Raw genomic sequence first — 19,697 nt, 5'->3', positions numbered from 1 at the left:
GTGTCAGTACCATAGTGTTTTGATTGCTACAACTTTGTAGTATAACTTGAAGTCCAGAATTGTGATACCTCCAGCTTTGTTTTTCTTCTTCAAGATTGTTCTATTTGGGGTCTTTTGTGGTTTTATACAAATTTTAGGATTATTTGTTGAGAATAAGTGCTGTTGATATTTTGATAGGGATTGCATTAAATGTGTAGATTACTTTGGGTAGTATGAACATTTTAACAATATTTGTTCTTCCAATCCATGAGCATGAAATGTCTTTCCATTTTTTGTGTGTCATCTTCAATTTATGTCATCAATGTTTTATAGTTTTCAGAGTACAGATCTTTCACTTCCTTGGATAACTGTATTCCTAGGTATATTATTATTTTTGATGCAATTATAAATGGGGTCACTTTCTCAATTCCTCTTTCTGGTGCTTAGTTATTATTGTATACAAATGCAATAGATTTCTGTACATTAATTTTGTATCCTGTGACTCTGATGAATTTATTTATCAGTTCTAATAGTTTCTTGGTGGAGTTTTTAGGGTTTTTTTATATATAGTATCATGTCATCTGCAAATAGTTAAAGGTTTACTTCTTCCTTACCAATTTGGATGGCTTTGTGTGGGAGTTTTTCATTTTTTTTTCTTTAGGAAATTCCTAAGTTTTTTCTAGCAATTGGTTGCTTATGTATTATTATCACCTTTTATAAGTACTTAATCCTCTTTTTTCTTACTTAAGCTTTTACTACCTGATCTGCCAGTTTCAAAGGAATTTTTTATTCCCCCTGTTACTTATACAACCACCAGTAATCCTACTCTAAATTTTAAGTTGCATTCTTTCTACTTTATTACAGCCTATAAGGTTTACATATTGTTCTTCCACCTATCCCTTCATCCCTTTTAAGTTTTAGTTCTAGTATTAAATAATGTGAAATTCTCACTATCAATCCTTGTACTAATGTTTTCCTTTTGGTTAAATCAAACTTACCCTAGTGAATTGTTCAGGAAAATACATATATATTGTATTCTGTGTGTGTTCTTGAATGTTTTAAACTGTTTTCTATAGTGTTGATACTTGAAGCACAGCTTGCCTGGATATATCTTTCATTCACACTGTCTTTCCTTAAGTTTCTTGAAAATGTTCTACTGTTTACTTGCTTTGTATGCTGTTTTTGATAAGTCTGATGCTAGTTTAATTCTCTTGACTTTATGAATCATTTCATCTTTTACCTGGAGTAAGAATTTTTTTCTTTATCTTAAAATATAATAATTTTAGTTTGGTATGTTTCAGAGTTGATCAATAATAATCAACTTTTTATGATATGCATGGTTAAGAAAGTTTTGCAAAGAAGTGTTATATTTTGGCTAGCGTGGTTAAGAATACATTCTTTGGCTTGCCACAAAGGTAAAATGATGTCTACCACCACCAGGCAGTCAACAGAGGTTTTGCAATTGTTTTGATGGAGGCAAGTTTCTCCAGAGAAGCAGATAGCTCTTTCAGAAAAGTAGAATCTATGAGGTCTTCAGGTTCCATCAAGTGGAGGCATTTTTACAAATGGAGGCCTCTGTGCTGACAGTTACCACAGTCATTTCCTTCCTGGGGCAGAGGTGATCTCAAGGTGGGAATCCCAAGGTCAAGTAAGGTTGAAGTACATTGTCTCTCATCTTTCCCTTGGGTTGTGGCATTGCTGTCTGTAAGGCAGTCACAACTCTAATGGCAGCAAGAGCTCTTGGGCTGGGGCAGTGTCATCTGAGGCATTGCTGTGCTTGGGGATGGTGAGGCCAGGAGAGGGTGGTTTCCCAGGTGAAGATCCATGAAGGGTAGAAGTGGCTGCTGGTGTTAAATACCAAGTACATGTCCTAGAGGCCTGTCTCGGGGTGGGACTACAAGTGTAGACTCTACTACTAGATGGGCAGACCTCATTGGGCTCCATTAGATCATTAGGGTGCACTTCGCAAAGGAGCATGCAATATCCATGACTGAACTTTATGGGGACCACATCCATAATGCATATAGATTCTGGATACATTGATAGGCTCACAGTAGGGATATTTTGTGGATGGCAGATGTACAATCCAGAGATAACCCCATGAAAACTATGATAGGGTGGTTAGAGCACAAACCTGCCAGCCAAGATGGGTCTGATTTGGTTATGACAGTAGGGCCATTTGGCCTGGGGTAAATATAATTTGAGGCATGGTGTAAGGATGGAATGACTCTTTTAAGCATCACTTCCATTGGCACCATTTAATGTAGAAGAGATGAACTCTGGGTCAGAATTTGTGCCTGCTGAATTGACCCCTGCTACATAAAGCCTGCAACACTTGGTGCTCAGCCATCGTTCAGTACAGTTGTATACCTGGCTAATTTTGTTCCAGCCCATCTCCTGAGATAGAGTTAGGCTGGAGGGATCTACCAACAACCCTATTATCCAAGGTAGCCACAGTAAAAGAGTACCACCACCAGTTTGGATAGAGCAAGGATGAAAAGGATTCCACGCCTGTTTCCCCAATCAGTGAGTGTTGTGGTCTGAAATAGGGGTCTGCTCTTCTGGTGGGCATGGCATCTCTGGAGGAATAGTTATATGGAGGTTATGTCTGGAATGTTATTGGAATGTTGGAACAAGGAGTCTGCAATGTTATTAGAATGTGCTTCTGGTGTTTGTTGGCATTTGTACGCAGACATGAGTGACTATAATTGGCATAAGTGAATTGGCTGTCCCTCTCCAAATGGAGACACCCAGAGACATTGAATTATCCTTTTGCCATTATCCAGACCAGACTGAGAACCCACTGGCTAAGAGCTCAGGAGTCAGTAAAAATATATGCCCTTGGGAGTCTCACTTTGTGGTCTGTTGTGGAACCAAGCACACTGCCACCAACCCTGCCATCTGGGCCAAGCCAGGAGCGGCCTTCTTGACTAGGGATGACCACTGCAGCCTGCTGATGGGCAGCATTGTGTATGATGGCAGCACTGCTATATGTGAAGAACACTCACTCCCTTTCCATGCCAGACAACTGGTCCCAGGGAGCTTCTCAAAATGCTATAGGGGCCAACATTGGGGGTGCCACCAGTTGCCTTCATTAACAGTAAGCAAGAGGCTGAGCTTTGAGGAGCCACACCCTCCTGTAATCTGGAAAGGCCCTTGACATCAGATTGAGCTTTTTTAAAGGTACCATTTTCACTTTAACAATGAGGTCTCAGGACCATGCTGAACCTTTGCTGGGTTGAATTGCTAACCCAATGAAGGATGGGGACTTTTTGCAAATCAGGGTGGGCTATGAATGCCTTTTTTCCCAAAAGGGCCCAGTGGACTGCCAAAATTTCATGCTCAAGTGGCATGTGCTAAGCTGCTGTATGGGGCAGATCTTTGATCCAGGTCCCATGGACAGTCAGATAAAGCCATGCTTAGTCCCAAGACTCCACAAGGCCTAATCAAATATCTCCACTGATTCAATTCAAAAGCCTGAGCCCAGAGAGACTAAGGACAGGACCTGCTGTATGGCTTGCTGGGCCAGATGCAAGACAGTTTGGTGAGGTTCTCCCAAATGGAAAGAAGCTGGATTGCATCTAACAGCACAAATAGGTTTTAGTAAAATGGTAAATGTAGAATGTGTTGCCCCCCAAAAGTGAAGACACCTGATATGTGTTTTGCCTGCTATAATGTAACAGGAGGCTTAATTATAAGGAGTTGATGTTTTATAGTGAGAGAAACTTCACAGTCCTCAGCTGCCACATTATGTCTAGAAACTTGAAAGAAGTGGCTGGTCCTTGGATCTTATGCAAGGTAATGGCCCATCCTCTCTGCTATAAATACATTACTAAGTGTAAGTCTCCTGGATGGCATCCTCAAAAGGTTCCAAAGGAAGAATGTCACTTATATAATATCAAAGGCTACAGTGGGTTAATTGGAGTGAATTTAAATCTTGTCTGCATTGGTTATATGCAAAAGCAGGGTGCTTAAATGTTTAAATAACCCATGGGCGCCCAAGTAAACGTTCAAAGTGCCCTTGAAACGGAAAGCAAATTGAAGTTGTGAGTCTTCCATTATCAGGATCAAGTGAAACACCGTTGGCTAGATCTAGGACATCAAAGTAAGGACCGCATGCTTTTTGGATGTCATCTACCATGTCTATAATACTGGGAATGGGAAACTTAATGATAGAAACCTGTGCATTTAAGTTTTGATAGTCAATTGTGTTTTTTTAAGTATTTCTTTTTTTTTAAGTTTATTAATTTTGAGAGAGAAGGGGAGAGGTGAACGGGGGTCGGGGGGACAGAGATAGAGGGAGAAAGAGATTCCCAAGCGGGCTCCACACAGTCAGCACAGAGCCCAACGTGGGGCTCAGTCTTACAAACTATGAGATAATGACATGAGCTGAAACGAAGAGTCAGATACTTAACTGATTGAGCCACCCAGGCACCCCCCCCCCTCCAATAATAGTCAATAGTTAATCTCCATTAACTGGTAGCCAGTTTTCACACTGACCAGACCGGGCTATAAAGTGTGAGATGGGGGACCTACTGACCCCAATTCAAGTATATCTCTAATGACAGACCTTAGGTCCTGTATACTCAGTCAATAATGTGGTGTATTTAGGTTTTTTCCTGGAGGAGGCAATTGGGCAGGTTACTGTCTGGCACCTTTTATGAGAAATCCAGGAATTTGGGTTTATTCTACTAGGCATGTCATGAAGTAAGTGCATGCAAACCTATAATAGGGAAAAAGAGAGCCAGGGAGGCCACCACCACTGGCAACTGGTTTGGAAAGCCATAGCCAGCTTTCCTTGTACTCCCTTTGTGGTTTTATTGGCTTTGACTTGTAGGCTGTAGGAGATTATTTGAGAAATTTAGAAGGATTACCTGGGATTACTATGACTTGGGCTATGGTGTTTGACAAAGAAAAGAATGTCAGGTTACTGCCTTAGTCCCTGTGGACTACTGAGTCATGAATAGGCAATTATCCCCAGGAGGTGACAAGTTCCATGAGCCATTCAGTTCTAGGGTAATGCTCTGGGGGTTTGTCAGGCCCACAGGTCAGTGATGTTGTTTGGGGCAGAGGGAGCTTTGAAACCCCCTAAAGTCATCTGGGCCATTGAGATTGGGATCTTTTTCAAAATGAACATGAGTTTTTGAGAGGAGCTTGCACCATAACTGTCCAGATATGAGATCTGGACCCCCAGCTGGCAGAGTGTCTCCCTCATGAAGGAAGAACTGTCAAGTCTATTCCCAGCATGGCCTCCAGAATATTAGGGGAGGTCCTCTTAAAATGAAGTTTGGTCCTGTCATTTGGTGGAGGCTCCCTGCAAGAAGAATTCTCTGGATTCATAATCAATTGGGACTTCCTCAGATTGGAGATGAAATCCAGGTCATCTGGATAGGTTGCTATATTCAAAGGAGTGATATACCCACAGGACCATATCAATCATACAGGAAAGGAGTTGGGCCTCATTGAATATCTTCCACTGGCTTTGAATCTTTGCAGTAATAACTATGATAAAAGGGTAACTTCACAACAAACCTTGAAAATCCAAGTAAGCAGAGAGTGGGATTTGCCCTCTATATCTTTGGGGCTTGTGCCTTTGGGTTTGGATTCTCCCTTGTTATTAGAAATCCCAGTTAGAACATGGAGACAATCTGTGGCTGCAGTTTTTGCTTTAATTCTGGTTGAATTAGTCCTGGGGTAGTCTCTTGTGGGTTGGGGGTTGGGTCATCTGTGTCTGTCCAGAATTTGGACTTTTAAAAAGTTATCCATTTGGGGCTTCTTGTAAATACTGACTAGTTGACTCATGTCTGTGAGTTGAGTAATAATAGCTCAGAGTCAGTATTAAACACTCTCAACAGCCAGTCAGCCCCTTTTCCTTCCTCCTGCTCTACAGTCCTTTCAGATATTTTTAATCTTGAGGTGTGTAAAGCTTCAAATTTCAGTTTCTAATTCTCTATTACCCACCACTGATTTGACTTTCTGAATCCTCACTGGAAAAATCTGTGGTAGACATCCCCAGTGGCCAATACCTGCTGCTTCCCTCTCCAGGGTGTCCCAATTGACTTCACTGGGTTTAGTGTTAGTCTCCATCAGACCAACAGTGGCAGAATCATTAGGGCTGGCCCCAGGTCCCTAGAGTATAGAACCAGTCCCTTGGTCTGTTGGTACACCACAACACTGAGCAGTGCCCACAGCACCTCTATGAGTGTTTTCTATTTAGTACAGAGCTTGCTAATTTCCTCGGGCAGTTTTAGTTGATGCAGGCACCAGGTGCTCAAGTCATTTGTACTTGGCTATTAGATTTTGTGCCCCTATACACCAGGAGTGGTACCCCTGATACCTCATAGGGTCAGGGGACAAACTGCCACAGCAGCAAGGTATGCAGTGACAGAGGGACTGTGGGACCCAGCCACTCTTGCCTTTTTGAGGGGTCATTACCTCCCCAGTGAGGACATCCCTATCATCCAAGTTATAACTTAGAGTCCTAGTACATCCCATAAGCACCGCCAATCAGAGACAGGGAGTGTCCCTCTCCTCTTAGGGGCACTGCACATTTATGTGGCCCTATATGTGAGCCGGGTGTGCAACTCACATATTCCCTTCTGTTAACTAAGGGCAACAGGATATTGCTAAAATCTTAGCCAGTTGCCCCTAACAGTCAGCATCTGGGTCTGTACTACAAGCTGAGAAACATGCTCAAAGTCTAACAGCCACTGAGGGTAACCTTGGGCATTAATAAGTGGGAAATACATCCATGGCCCCTCAAACCAGCTCTGATTAGCAATACTCTCAAGGTTTCGGAGAATTATCATTGCTTTTTTTGTAACTTGCACTTTTGGGATGGAAACTTGAGGCAGCTCTCTGAAAAGGCAGTATGCAGTAGGGCAAAGCAGTGCAACCAAACTCCAGTAGGCAGTGGATTCCTCCCCCACGGAATTATGCACATGATAAAGCCCGTCAGTAAGCCATTGAAACTAAAATGCATTTCTTATTATCAAAAGCAAGCTGATTTAGTCCATCCTACTTGTGAACCTAATTGTGACTTTGTTAAATTAACATTTGGTGGTCTGGTGAGCCTCAGTTCAAGGAAAGACCATAAGGAATTGAAATAGCACTGTCCACTACTCCTTGGTCCTGGAGGAAATACAGGGCATGCCTTGAGTGACCAAATGAGGGGTCAAGGCAGGATGCTGGTAGAGAGATGGGACCTGGGGCACATGCCCTTATTAAGGTCCATAAGTGGAAAGCTTTGGGGCTTCTGGGCTAAGTCCAGAACAGTCAATCCAAACCAAAAGGATCAGGGTTTTGGTAGGCTCTACAAGGGTCTTATCTAAAGGGGTGCTCCCAGGGAAGGCCTTGGGAGGTAACAGACACTGTTGATCTCAGGGCCATTGGGTAGTCTCTGCCGACTGTTATGCAGCTGGGGCATGAACTGGCATGCTCAAGGCCCCTGTAGGCTGCTTGGCCACCCAGAATGGATTACGAGACAATATTATGGAATAGTTTAGCTAAAATCTCAACAAATTCAAGTCTTCTTTTCAAGAAAGTTTGTTCATATTATAAGTTTAAATATTAGTTCTATTCCACCATTTTCATTTTCTTTTCAGGAACTGCAGTTTATACCAACGTTAGAGCTGCCAGGCTTGTCTTCCAGATCAGACACTTTCTCTCTGACCCTTTTTACTTGTTTATTTACCTCATTGTCCATCTCTTGGTTACCTTCTTGCTTTTCTTCAACATCCTTTTTTAAATTTCCTTTCAAACCTATCCTTCATTGTCAACCTTATGATTTAATCTTCCCTTCTTATGTTATTGTGCTTTTTCTTTTCACAGTTCCATAAAATCTTTTCTCATTTATCCCCTTTTCTTTTTTTATATATTTTATTTTATTTTATTTATTTTTATAAATAAATTTTGTCTATTTCATTTCCTAATTTTTATATTTCTGAGTTGTTTGTTCCTTTTCCCAAATGTTTGTTTTGGATATTTAATCAAGATTGGAGTATTGTATCACAATTTTGTTTAGGATTGTAGTTGGTTTTGGGGAGAGAATTTTCATCAGGTTAAAGGCTTCGGTTTGCCTTTTCTGTTTTTTATAGCAGTTTTGTATTCATGAGATCTGCTTTTTTATGTTTGTATTCATTTTATTGTCATAATTTCTAGTTTGAAAGCACCCTCTTCTGTCCATTCGGCCCTCTACTGTGCAGTTTTGTTCATGGACAGCATTGGTGGTTGGTGGGGAGGAAGAATTGGCATGCTGTTTCTTTCATTTCTGCAGGATCTTTATTTTTCTTTCTCTTACTTCCTTATTTCCCATCACTGCCAGGTCTCCAGGGGGTGCCTCCTCCTTCTGATTCGCCACTAGAAGCTGTGCTTCTCCAACCAAGGCTGCCTCTCTGCCTCAATGACAAGCCCCCTCCCTGAGACTGGTACTGTGTGTGGCCAAATCCCAGCCTATATTCGGTATTTTAACACTCAGGATTGGACATTCTGTTTCCAAGGAGGATTTGGTTGTGATTTATCTAATTGTTCCTTGCCTCTCTGGTGCTTTTCACAAAGTCTCTTGAGCCCCACCTCCCCCCACTCCATTGGCTTTCCACACCAAAGCCTAACTGATTTCCAGCCCTGGCTGTCATAGTTACAAACTTGGAGAAATTACTGAAATTACTTGCCTACTGTAAGGCTCAATTTTTCATCTGAAAATACATCCTAGCACAGAGACCAGTGTGGTGTTTGGATAGTGGCTGTTGCAGTTCTTGGCCTGGAAAGTAAAGGTTGGAAGAAAGATCAATGGAATTGCTTGTGTTGTAGAGCTGGCCAGTAATTCACCTACATCAAGAGGGACACCAGCTCTTCTCCAGCTGCTTTATTCTACTCTCCATTGCAGTAATAGAAAACCCCAAAGGACAAAATATCCAAGTGCTTGTTGGGGTCATAGTTATCACCATCCTCAGACCTCCCAAAGCATCTTCATCTTCCCACACAAGTACAACCAATCCATCAAATAAAAAGAGTAATGTTGCCTCCCTTGGTGGTTTCCGGTATCTCATCAGTGATTTCCTCTACCTGAATGGATGGTAGAGGTGTCACCAGGAGGGAAGCATTTAGACATGTAAAACCATAATTTTAGGCAAAGACAACCATTTGGTAAATCTCATTCTAGATATTTAACAAACAATAATATTGAATTCAGGGGGCTGATGATGAAAAATATTCAAGCAAATGGTGTGGCCTTCTTTCCCAGGTCTAGATCTGGCCGAAAAAATGCCTTCTCTTAGAACTATGAAGACTCACCTTCCTGTTCAGTTGCTGCCACCTTCCTTCTGGAAAGAAAATTCAAAGGTAGGAAAATCCAACTCTTCAAGCCCAATTTTGTTCATATGGACAAACACTATCTCTGTCTAAGTGGAAAAAATCAAAGATGTTGAAAGATAAATGACCAATGAAGGTATACAGCAGATGGTGTCCTTACCTCTACATTCCCACATACTCCATCCTGGATCCAACTTTCTTTCAAAATATTATTTCTGGGTATATACTAGGAAGTTTTCATACAAAATCATTCTGATTAGCTGCCAGTGAACCCACATCCAAAGACAACAAGTTGTGAAACAAAGCACATATTTCCTGAAGAAGGCTTTTATCTTAGTTTGAATCATCTAAGAAGCAAAAGCCAAGGTATAAAAGTGATTTATTTAGGGAAAACTTGTGAAGGGAAAGGTAGAGCAATACAAATAAAGATGAACAACCATAAGACCATGATACTACATTGACCACCCTTACAGAATATCTTGTGGGGCCAGCTCCCAGGAACTGTTATAACACTATGTCCTCCGTTTTCAAAAATTTTCATTTATTTTGACCTTCCAAATTCAGGATCAATGTGTAATGTAAAGCAAAATGCTAGTGTTGCTTTTTGATATATGCTTCATCAGTGAGTCTTAAAGTCAATGAAATATGGAATATAAGCAAAATACGGACTTATCAATTTGCAGTGAAAAGTGTAGCCATCCAGCAGAATCAAAATGTTTGTATCAACTAGACCAGAACATCTTCTCCTTGCAGGCAAGCTACTTTAGAAACCCAGACTGAACCCTTACCAAGAAAACCATAAGGGTCAAGTCTATTTAGTCAAGACAATTTCCCCTATGTGTGGTGCTCAGATACACAGGGCAAGTGATTGCTTTTGACTCTTTTTTTTTTTTTTCTGGGCTTCCATGAGTCACCAGCTCTTCATCTTGCCCATCTCCCATCTCCAAACAAGGTACAATACAATTGAATAAGATTCCACATTCCAATATGCTATCCCATTCATTACCTGCTTCTCTGAGATTACACCCAGGTCATTTTGATTTGTGAAAACTTCCTGCTTTATTCCCACAGGTAGATAACTCATGTGACTCTTGATGCTCAACAAGCAATATTATTTCCAAATGGTATTATAGATTCAATGTGAGAAGAAATAATAGCATTTTGTTAGTCATCATACTAGCACCTTCTTTTTATAAAAATCAGCCTTCTAAAAATGTAAAAATCTCAATGATGGCACCTCCTTTTATCTGTTTAGAATTGTGGATTATTTGAGCAGGAAGTGACATTAGAGAGTTTAGGCCAAGATTTTCATTTTATGATGCAGTGGTAAGCTAAATAGCCATCCCATAAAGATATCCATGTCCTAATCAACAGAACCTGTGAATGCTACCTTATATGGTAAAATGAGATTTGCAGATTTGATTAAGTTGGGGATCTTGAGATGAGAAGATTATCCTAGATTAATAGGTGGGCCCTAAATATCATCAAAAGGATTCTTAGAAGAGGGAGACAAGAAGACAAAGTAAAAAGTAGGAGCTGTGAAAAGTGAAGCCAGGGATTGGGTCAAGAGCCAAGGAATGCAAGTGGCCTTTGGGGGCTAGCAACAGCAAGTGAAGGGATTCTCCCTTACTGCCACCAAAGGGACCAGCCCTGCCAACAGCTTGACCTGAGCCCAGTGAAATCTAGCCTCTAGAACCATAAGAGAATAAATCTCTTATTGTTTAAGCCAGTACATTTGTTACAGCAGCCATGAGGGATTCACACAGATAAGTCAGCAGGCTCTCAGAAAATGTCCTGGACATTAGGTCATATCCAGTCATCAGACTCCTGCCACAAGCACACTGGATATGTTCCCCGTCTAGCACAGACTGCCCCTTCACAATTACTCAAGTTTACAAAAAGGCAGTAACCAACACCAGCATTAAGAAATGTATTTACATTATAAGATGGTGCAGCTGTGTCACACTTTTTGGTTCCCTACATGCTTTCACAAATATCAGAGAAAAATCAAGCAGTAGGAAAAGAGGCAGAGAAACATGTTGGGTCTGTGCTCCTCTAAGACAGCAGTGGGGGAAAGGCAGCTGGGAAAGCAAGAGCCTGGGGAGATTGGCTGAGAGAGAAATACCACTGGGTGAATGGTTGTGTTGGACACAGAAATTCTGTTCAGTAAGTGAGACATGGGAAAATGCTTGTGACACCATTAATGTGCTCCTCCTCTCCGGCTCTGCTGAGAATGCACACAGCAGCACAGGTGGGCATTAGAGCCTGGACAGTGAGTGGGAAAAAGGGAACCACAGGACACAAAGCAAAGAGGTGACATCTCCCCGGCCAGACTACACCCCTGCTTTTCCAATGAAAAGAATCATCACAAGCAGTTCCAAAGGGAGACTTAGCACTGCCATCAAAAGTCCTGCAATCTTACCACAAATGAAAAGTAGGAGTGATATCATTAATCTATAAAGCTGCAGTTCATCATGTGCAGATGAGACCAAATGGCTGACTGCATTAGCTACCCCCATAAAATAACCTAGAGTCCTCACTTAGTGCAAGCCAAGGAGGACCTACCTTACACACTGGAAAAAAACACAGGAGCCTCTTTAGCCTCCAGGAATATCATAGTTAGGGTGATCATAGTATTTATCAGGCAAACCAGGGTACTTTTAAGAAAAGGAGGGATGCTCCTAATCATTATCTGAAACCACAGATATATGTTGGAACTCTGGACAAACCGGAAAATGTGGTCATCCCGATCACAGAAAAGGCACACACGTTCAGATACTCAAATGGGATAGTCTAAGATTCTTCTAATACTAAGGTCCTCTGCATTGAGCAATAATATTTCTGTGTTTTGTTTTCTCTCTGTCTCAATCACTTGCTGGCTGATTTCAGATTATCTATGTGGCTAGAAATGCAAAAGACACTGTGGTGTCCTACTACCATTTCTCAAGAATGGCTGCACTACTACCTAACCCTGGTACATGGGAGGAGTTTGTTGAGGCATTCAAAGCTGGTAAAGGTAAGTGAAAGGAAATTGTGGGTGCATGTGTCCTTATTCATTCATGTTTTCCTTGTTCACTACTGACTTCAGAAAGGATGGGTTTTCAGTGAATGATTGTAGTCATCAAGGTCATGGGAGGGTGTGATGGCACATTCAAACTGGATCATTTGGGGAGAATTTAACCAAGAGACTATTTAGAAAGCTACGGGCAGAGTTTAAAGAAACAAACAGGTGATAATACAGTGTTCTTGGGTGAGTACAAGCAGGGAGCCATTGCCCCCTGGAAAAAGGACAGGGCCCCTTAACAGGAGCTGAAGCCTTCATTAAGGGAAACAGACCACAACAGTGACCCAACAGGAAGAGCATCAGGGAAATAAACATACCTTCCCTACTCTCCTTTACCCCCAAAAGCCTCTGAGTACCTTTTCCTGGCAAAGCCCAGGTGGAAGTCTGAGCACAAAGGAGGCACAGACACAATCCCTAGAAGTCAACCTCACAGGGTGGAGGAGGGTGCAGAGTGGATTTGGCAGGGCCAACAGAAGACACCCAGTGCACCTCTCTTCCTCTCATTCACCACTACAGAGAGTAAAGGTGCCCAAATATCTGGTAATTATAGATTTTCCAGAATGAAAATCAGCCTACTAGGATACAATGTTTATTGTGTAACACTAATCTAGGCATCATGTAGTGATGCAAAAGAAAGAAAGATTATGACTCCTGGCAACTACACAGTATCTAATGTGCTATTAAGTTCCAGAGAAGAAATATAAAACCAAGGAATACAGAATACTTCTTATCATCTCCCTAAATATTAAAAAAACTATCTTCTGCAAATAAGAATTCTGTCCAGAGTCTTTGTCTTCTTTGCCTTTTTCCCTTTTATTTGAGACATCCATGCTCATTGTATAAGTTTCAAGTTGATATTGATGCCCCCCCACCACACTTCTCTCTTGTTCCCTCCAGTGCTATGGGGCTCCTGGTATGACCATGTGAAGGGATGGTGGGATGCAAAAGACCAGCACCGTATTCTCTACATCTTCTATGAGGACATGAAGGAGGTGAGGGGCAGTGCAGTCTACCATATTCTCCAGGGCAGCAAACCACAGTCGTGGTCCTGTTTGTGGGCTTGCCCACAGGAGAGCCTTCAGTGCAAGTCCTTTCTCTCCATGACACTCTTCTTGACTCAGTTTTACCCTTGAAAGTTCTAACTACTTTTCTGCTCTTCTCAATTTTCTTTGCTTCAGTCCAAAGTTTCTGGAAGATCCTTCCTCCTCAGGAAATATCACATGTCTTTATAGTTGAATTAATTCTGACACTCATGAACCATGTCTTCACCTACAAAGTGGGTATCATCTCATTTTGTATCTCATGAAATTATTATAAGGATTTATAAGATCACATATGCAAAGTGCCTAGTTGTGTTCAGTGAACGTGCAGGGACAGTTTCCTTCTCCCTCTTCCACACCCCAGGCCCACATCACAAACTGAAGTTTAATCATTGGCAGGATTGGTCTCACATATTGGGACAGAGGACGGATTTTTCCATTTCAAATCATTGTGTATGAGAGGCATGACAAAATCACTCTCAGGACCCCAAGGTTAGTGTCCTAGAATTAAACTTCTTCTTGTGCCAATGGTGAGAAATCTAATCAAAAGCTATAGCTCCTTTTCTGCAACTCTTTGATCAAAGAACCAGTGCACAAGAACTCACATTTCTGTATCAACTTGAGATTCCTTTGTATTCATCCCTTTACTGACCTTCTATTAAATTCACAGACTTTTTGTCATCTTTTATAGCTCAAATACTAAATTTGGTCATACCATGACTCACCTGCAACATTTTTTCTCCTTTATACAACTTTTCCTTATCTCTACCAGGAAACATAATTGCTGCTTTCAACAAATCTCATGGATCTCTCTCTCTCTCTCAATCTCTCTCTCTCAATCTCTCTCTCTCTCTCTCTCTGTGTGTGTGTGTGTGTGTGTGTGTACAGCATGTTTTCTGGGCCAGTTCTTAAAGTTAGTTATGTCTATATTCATCTCCCTATTGCAGCATGAGCCTCCTGAGGGCAGGAACAGCTCTCATTTTTGTGTCTTGGCAGCACCTTTGCACATAGTCGTCACTTGAGGGATGTTTATTGAATATATTTGAACTGATCCCTTAACTCATTTCTCCCCAAACACTGTTTGTCCACACAGAATGTCATCCTTAATGGAAAACTCAAATTATTTGCTTTGTATAACTATTCTACATACAGGACCCAAAGCGGGAAATTCAGAAGATTTTGAAGTTCTTGGAGAAAGAAATACCAGAGGAAATTCTGAATAAAATCATCTATTACACCTCCTTTGATGTAATGAAGCACAACCCAATGGCCAACTACACCACTTTGCCTATCAGCTTCCTGGACCACTCTATCTCCCCTTTTATGAGGAAAGGTACATTAAGATTCATATTCTCAGATGCCAGATTGGACTCTGTGGTCCCCATGCTCTGCTTAGATTTTCCAGTAATGTTTCTTGCCCCATTATACATTCTTGTCAGTGACACTACATAATTTTTCAGAGGCAAACTTCCTTTTTTTTCCCCACTCTTATCCTGGTTCCAAGGGTGTGTGCTCACTCCATCCTGTACTCTTGTGTGGTAATCACTGAGACTTTGCTCCATTTCAGGGATGCCTGGGGACTGGAAGAGCCATTTCACTGTGACCCAGAATGAATAATTTGACAAGGACTACCAGAAGAAGATGGCAGGGAGCACCCTGACCTTCCGCACAGAGATCTGAGGGCAACAGGGGAGCCCATCAGTCAAGGACCTCCTTCCTAGATTTTAGACACTTGAGCCTCATAATCAAGAATACTTAAACTTTAATCCTGAGCTTTCCTACACTCTCAGAAATTCTATGCCACTGTGATATGCTTCATCCAAATGCAACCAAATCTTGGGTAGAAATTTAAAATTAAATTATATGATCATTCACATAGACACCCACCACATGATGGTGTGCTTATCTGCAAACCCGTGATATAACCCAATCACTATCTCACAATAGCCTGGCTTCCTGGATGCAAAATTCATTAAAAGAGAGAAATAGAGAAGAGTAGAACTTCAACATAAGATAAAGTGAGTGAGAAGCAGAGAAGGAGAAGGTGAACACTATGGAGAATGTGAAAAGGGAACCAGGTTTTATCCTTAACCATCAACAATGAGACACAGAGGATGGCCCAGCTCTTGGAAGTATTAGGTTATGAGGTACAGAAGGTAAAAAGAAGGGAAGCCAGTGAACTGTGCCTGACTCAGGAGGTCTCAAGCTGGACATGAAGAAAGGCCAGAAAGGAATGGGTGATAAGCAGCACAAGAAACAGAAACAGATGCAGTTCACTTTTGAGACCAACACAAGGCAGACAGGCAGAAAACAATATATATTTCAGATGCGCTTTTTAGAGAGAAATGGAGGAAAAATCTTCAAGTTAGCCCCCCTCCCTCAAAGAAAATAAGATACCAGCACCACATGCACTTTAAGAAAATCTTGAGTATCACATCTCTGGAAGGATCATCTTTCATGCTTCTTAAAAAGAGGCTCTAAGCAAAATGGTCAATATTGATAAATTATTCAGCTACACATGTAATTATGTTCTGCCTCTTTTTTTCATTAAAACCTGTCTCAAGAAAGTGTCTAGCATCATTTACACAAGTAGTGTGAATATCAATGTATTATTTTAAAAGGATGTCAGGAAGGTACAGTTTGTGGGAGTACTGCATTCCTATGCCACTAAATCATAATATACAGAATATTATCAACTCTGTGCAGGAACAAAAGAAGCCCCATTTGCATTCTTTCATCGTCATACTTTCTAAGCATGAAAATCATTAACCACATGGCAAATAATCCAGTACAGTATTTGTGCAGTGCCAAGCTGCTCTGAGGAAATACATGGTGAAGTGAACCAGCATGATTGAATAGTAAATACATTTTTTATCAGTGAACACCCACACCACATTCCCAGCTCACATTCTAAGAGCTATCTAAAAATATAGACAGCAGACTGCTAAAACTCCCTTTCTGTACACAGTATGACCTGGGAAAATAAAGGGAATATCTGTAATGCGTCTGGAGTTCACAAATTGGGAAAATGTGCAGCTATTCTTTTATGAATTGTAAGATTCTTTTTACTTTTATTATAAAAATAAATTCCATTCTTGTATTCTCCATCAGTTTCAGTTGCAGAGTATTCATGGATTTCTCTCTCACAACGTTCTGATATATGCTTTAAAACAATACTTGGAGTATTAACAAGAAGTAATGGCTTCATTCAATTTTAGTTAGTTAGTTTGGTTAGTTATTTTGAGAGGGGGGCAGGGAGGGCAGAGAGAGAGGGAGAGATAGAATCCGAAGCAGGCTCCATGCTGTCAGCAGAGCCCAAAGTGGGGCTCTATCTCATGAATCACATCTGAAATCAAGAGTCTGAGGCTTAACTGACTGAGCCACTCAGGTGTCCCAGGCTTCATTCAATTTTAAGTCTTTAGTCCCAGCTCTATAAAATCATGATGATGGAGAAGGTGACTATCCACGTATCCAGGGCAATATAATATCCTTCTAATCACATATTACATATTTACACACACACACACACACACACACACACACACATTCCTCTATATACTGTGGTCGTGTAAGATGATATTGTAAATATTCATGGTTAAGGGATTTGGAGCCATGCAATTAGAAGGAGAGAAAAAACAGAGTAATGGGAAATGGAACTGAGCTTGGAATCCTGAAACCAGAATAAGAAGTTGAGGAATCAGGTCACACTGCCCAAAGATTTCACTGGTGATGAGAGGACTAAGAATCAACAGGTGGGACCCAGCAGAGCTAAGTGAACTCATGCCCCTGCTCCCGGCCAGGCCCATTTTTTAGCAAACTCCTGGAGCTGGAGCATATTACCTGTACCTCCTCCAGGCTGTAATTCGGTTCATCTGGGCACTCAGAACACTGTCATCACAACCTGGGGTTCCGGGGATCCTTTCTGATTATCTAACAAATACCAAAACCTTCCTAACTGGCATGTTTAGAAAAAGAAAACCAAGGCTTAGTGGAAATATGGTTAGAAAGGCAGTTTTTCCCTAGTAGAACGCTGGGATCAGAATGTCTTTGTCATGGAAAAGTCTGTGAGTGTGAGGTAGCCTTGAGCAGAAGCTCCCCTTTCCCAAAATAGTGTAGCCTTCTTGGTCCCTCCGTCCTTCCAAGCCATCTGTTGTCCCAGGCTCCTGGGCCCTTCTTTTGCTCTTTGGTATTCTATGGGCTTCCCATCCTAACATACCCAAGCCCATTGCCTACCCTTGGGGAAGAGGATCTCATTCCCCACCCTGCATCCACCAGTCTTCTGTCCCTTACCCATCTCACTCATAATAAACCTGTGTGGGGTTTGCTGGTAATGAAACTTCAAAACATCCGTCTGCGTCAAACTTAGTCCACATAATCTGGACTATTCTGAATTCAAGTATGTGAAATGGTAATAACAAATGATGGAGAGGGGTACCTGGGTGGCTCAATCTGTTAAGTGTCTGACTCTTCATACCAGCTCAGGTCAGGACCTCATGGTTTATGCGTTCAAGCCCTGCACTGACAGTGTGGAGCCTCCTTGGGATTCTTTCTCTCACCCTCTCTCTCTGCCCTTCCTCTGTACTCTCTCTCTCCCTTTCTCAAAATAAATAAATAAACTTTAAAAAATGATGGAGAAAGGAAGGCAAGGCATGGGAATAAAAACTCTTAAATCTTTCTAGGTATCCACTCTTTTTCTTTCTTTCTTTCTTTCTTTTTTTTTTTTTTTTTTTTGGCTTGAAGAAATTAGAGTTTATACTGGTGAAATCTGATGACCAGCTTTCTTCTGAGTTTACTTTTCAGTGGCAAACCATCCACCCTCCTTAATCATCACTGCCCTGCCCTTCTCTCTCCCTACTCTGTTGTTGGTCTAGGGGTCACAAGGGCTGGAAAACTATGGCTTCTGGGCCAAATTCACTTCATTTGGTATGCATGGGAGCTAAGAGGATTTTTCTATTTTAAAAAGGTTGTTGCAAAAACACCAGAAACAAAGAAGAAGGGATCCTTAAAGCCTGAAATATCATCTACTATCCTGTCTCAGACCTGAGGTTCTGGATCTGCTTTATCTGGGCCAGGACTTGGTGTGAATGAGTCTAGAGGCATCCTGAAGGACCATATTTGTGAAGACTCAGATCCCACATTTGGAATGCAAGAGCAGAAGTCCTGGATGGGATCAAATTGAAGCCCCAGAAATCTAGATCTTGCCAGAGCTTCTCCCTCTGCTTCCCAAAGAACAGTGCGGGCACCTCCAGCAACAAAAGTATGTGTACCTAGGAGAGGCCTGCCTCCTTCTGAGGCTTGTGGGGGCAGTACTTCCAGCCAAGTAGGCCCAGACAGGGCCCAGGGCAGCAGAGATGCCCAGCTCCTAAGGTGGGGTCTGCCCCACCACCCTCATCTGGATGCAACTCCGAGAAGCAGCACACATATTTTGGGTTCTAGGAGCAAGCAGGTGAGCATATCCAGGACCCATGGTGGGTGTGGACCAGGCTAGCAGGGATTATAAAGTAAGTACAGGGTGTGGCTATCATGCAGTAGTGGGAACAAGGTCCCCAGCCAGGAGAAGATGAGGACCAGGAAGGGCTGCAAGTGGCTAATGGACATCTCTCCGTGTATTAGGTCACCCCGGTGAACCCCTGTATTGCCAAGGTCTGTGGGTAATCAGTCTCCCAGGAGCAGTCATTGGTGGAGTCAGGCTCAAGTCCAAAGTTTGGCAGGAAAAGCAGGACTGAATGGCTAGGGCTTGGTCCACACTATGCTTAAAGTTCCACAGTCCATCATAGCCTTAACCAGAAGACCACTGACTGCCTCCCTGAGTTCCCGGGAGCTGGAGAACATCCCCGACCACCACCAGGATCAGCAATATGGAGTAGGGAACTGTCGGGGTATGCAGAGAGGCAGGCCAGGCAAGCTTCCTACATGAGGCTCTTTTTACAGAGTTGGCTGTGACACCCAAATATAAGCTCAGCTATCCTTGCCAGCACCATGTGCTCTGAACACAGAACACTAGCACAGAGCATGTCCCAGCTCTGCCCCCTCAGGTCCTAGGGAGATGGGATTTGGTGGAATGGCAGGTCACTACCCTGCTTCTAGAAGCAGCAGGAAGCTGCAATTGGCCACAGGTTGCCCCCAAGGCAGAGAGTTCTCAGGGCTCTCCAGAAGCCCGTGGCATCCCTTGTTTGCGATTGGTTTCCAGAAACAGACCTTGGAATGAAGATTCCAAGTAACTTATTTTATTTTATTGTTTTTTAATGTTTATTTATTTTCGAGAAAGAGAGGGAGAGAGACACAGTGTGAGTAGGGGAGGGGCA

The 19,697-nt window shown here is 42.1% G+C and overlaps 1 protein-coding gene across 1 annotated transcript in view; it reads left to right on the top strand.

The window, feature by feature from the left end:
• LOC106977307 (sulfotransferase 1C1-like) overlaps positions 1-16,502 on the top strand; it is a 42,366-nt gene extending 25,864 nt beyond the window's left edge. The window contains exons 4-8 of the mRNA XM_015074791.3: positions 9,221-9,318; positions 12,178-12,304; positions 13,250-13,344; positions 14,545-14,725; positions 14,960-16,502. Coding sequence (XP_014930277.1) covers positions 9,221-9,318; positions 12,178-12,304; positions 13,250-13,344; positions 14,545-14,725; positions 14,960-15,009 — 551 coding nt within the window. The 3' untranslated portion in view covers positions 15,010-16,502. The remainder of the gene's footprint in view (positions 1-9,220; positions 9,319-12,177; positions 12,305-13,249; positions 13,345-14,544; positions 14,726-14,959) is intronic.
• The last annotated feature ends 3,195 nt before the right edge of the window (positions 16,503-19,697 follow it).

The sequence above is a fragment of the Acinonyx jubatus genome, chromosome A3 (assembly GCF_027475565.1).
Source record: "Acinonyx jubatus isolate Ajub_Pintada_27869175 chromosome A3, VMU_Ajub_asm_v1.0, whole genome shotgun sequence".
NCBI lineage: Eukaryota > Metazoa > Chordata > Mammalia > Carnivora > Felidae > Acinonyx > Acinonyx jubatus.
Note: the sequence above shows the minus strand (reverse complement) of the source record. Positions and strands in the feature narration are given on the sequence as shown.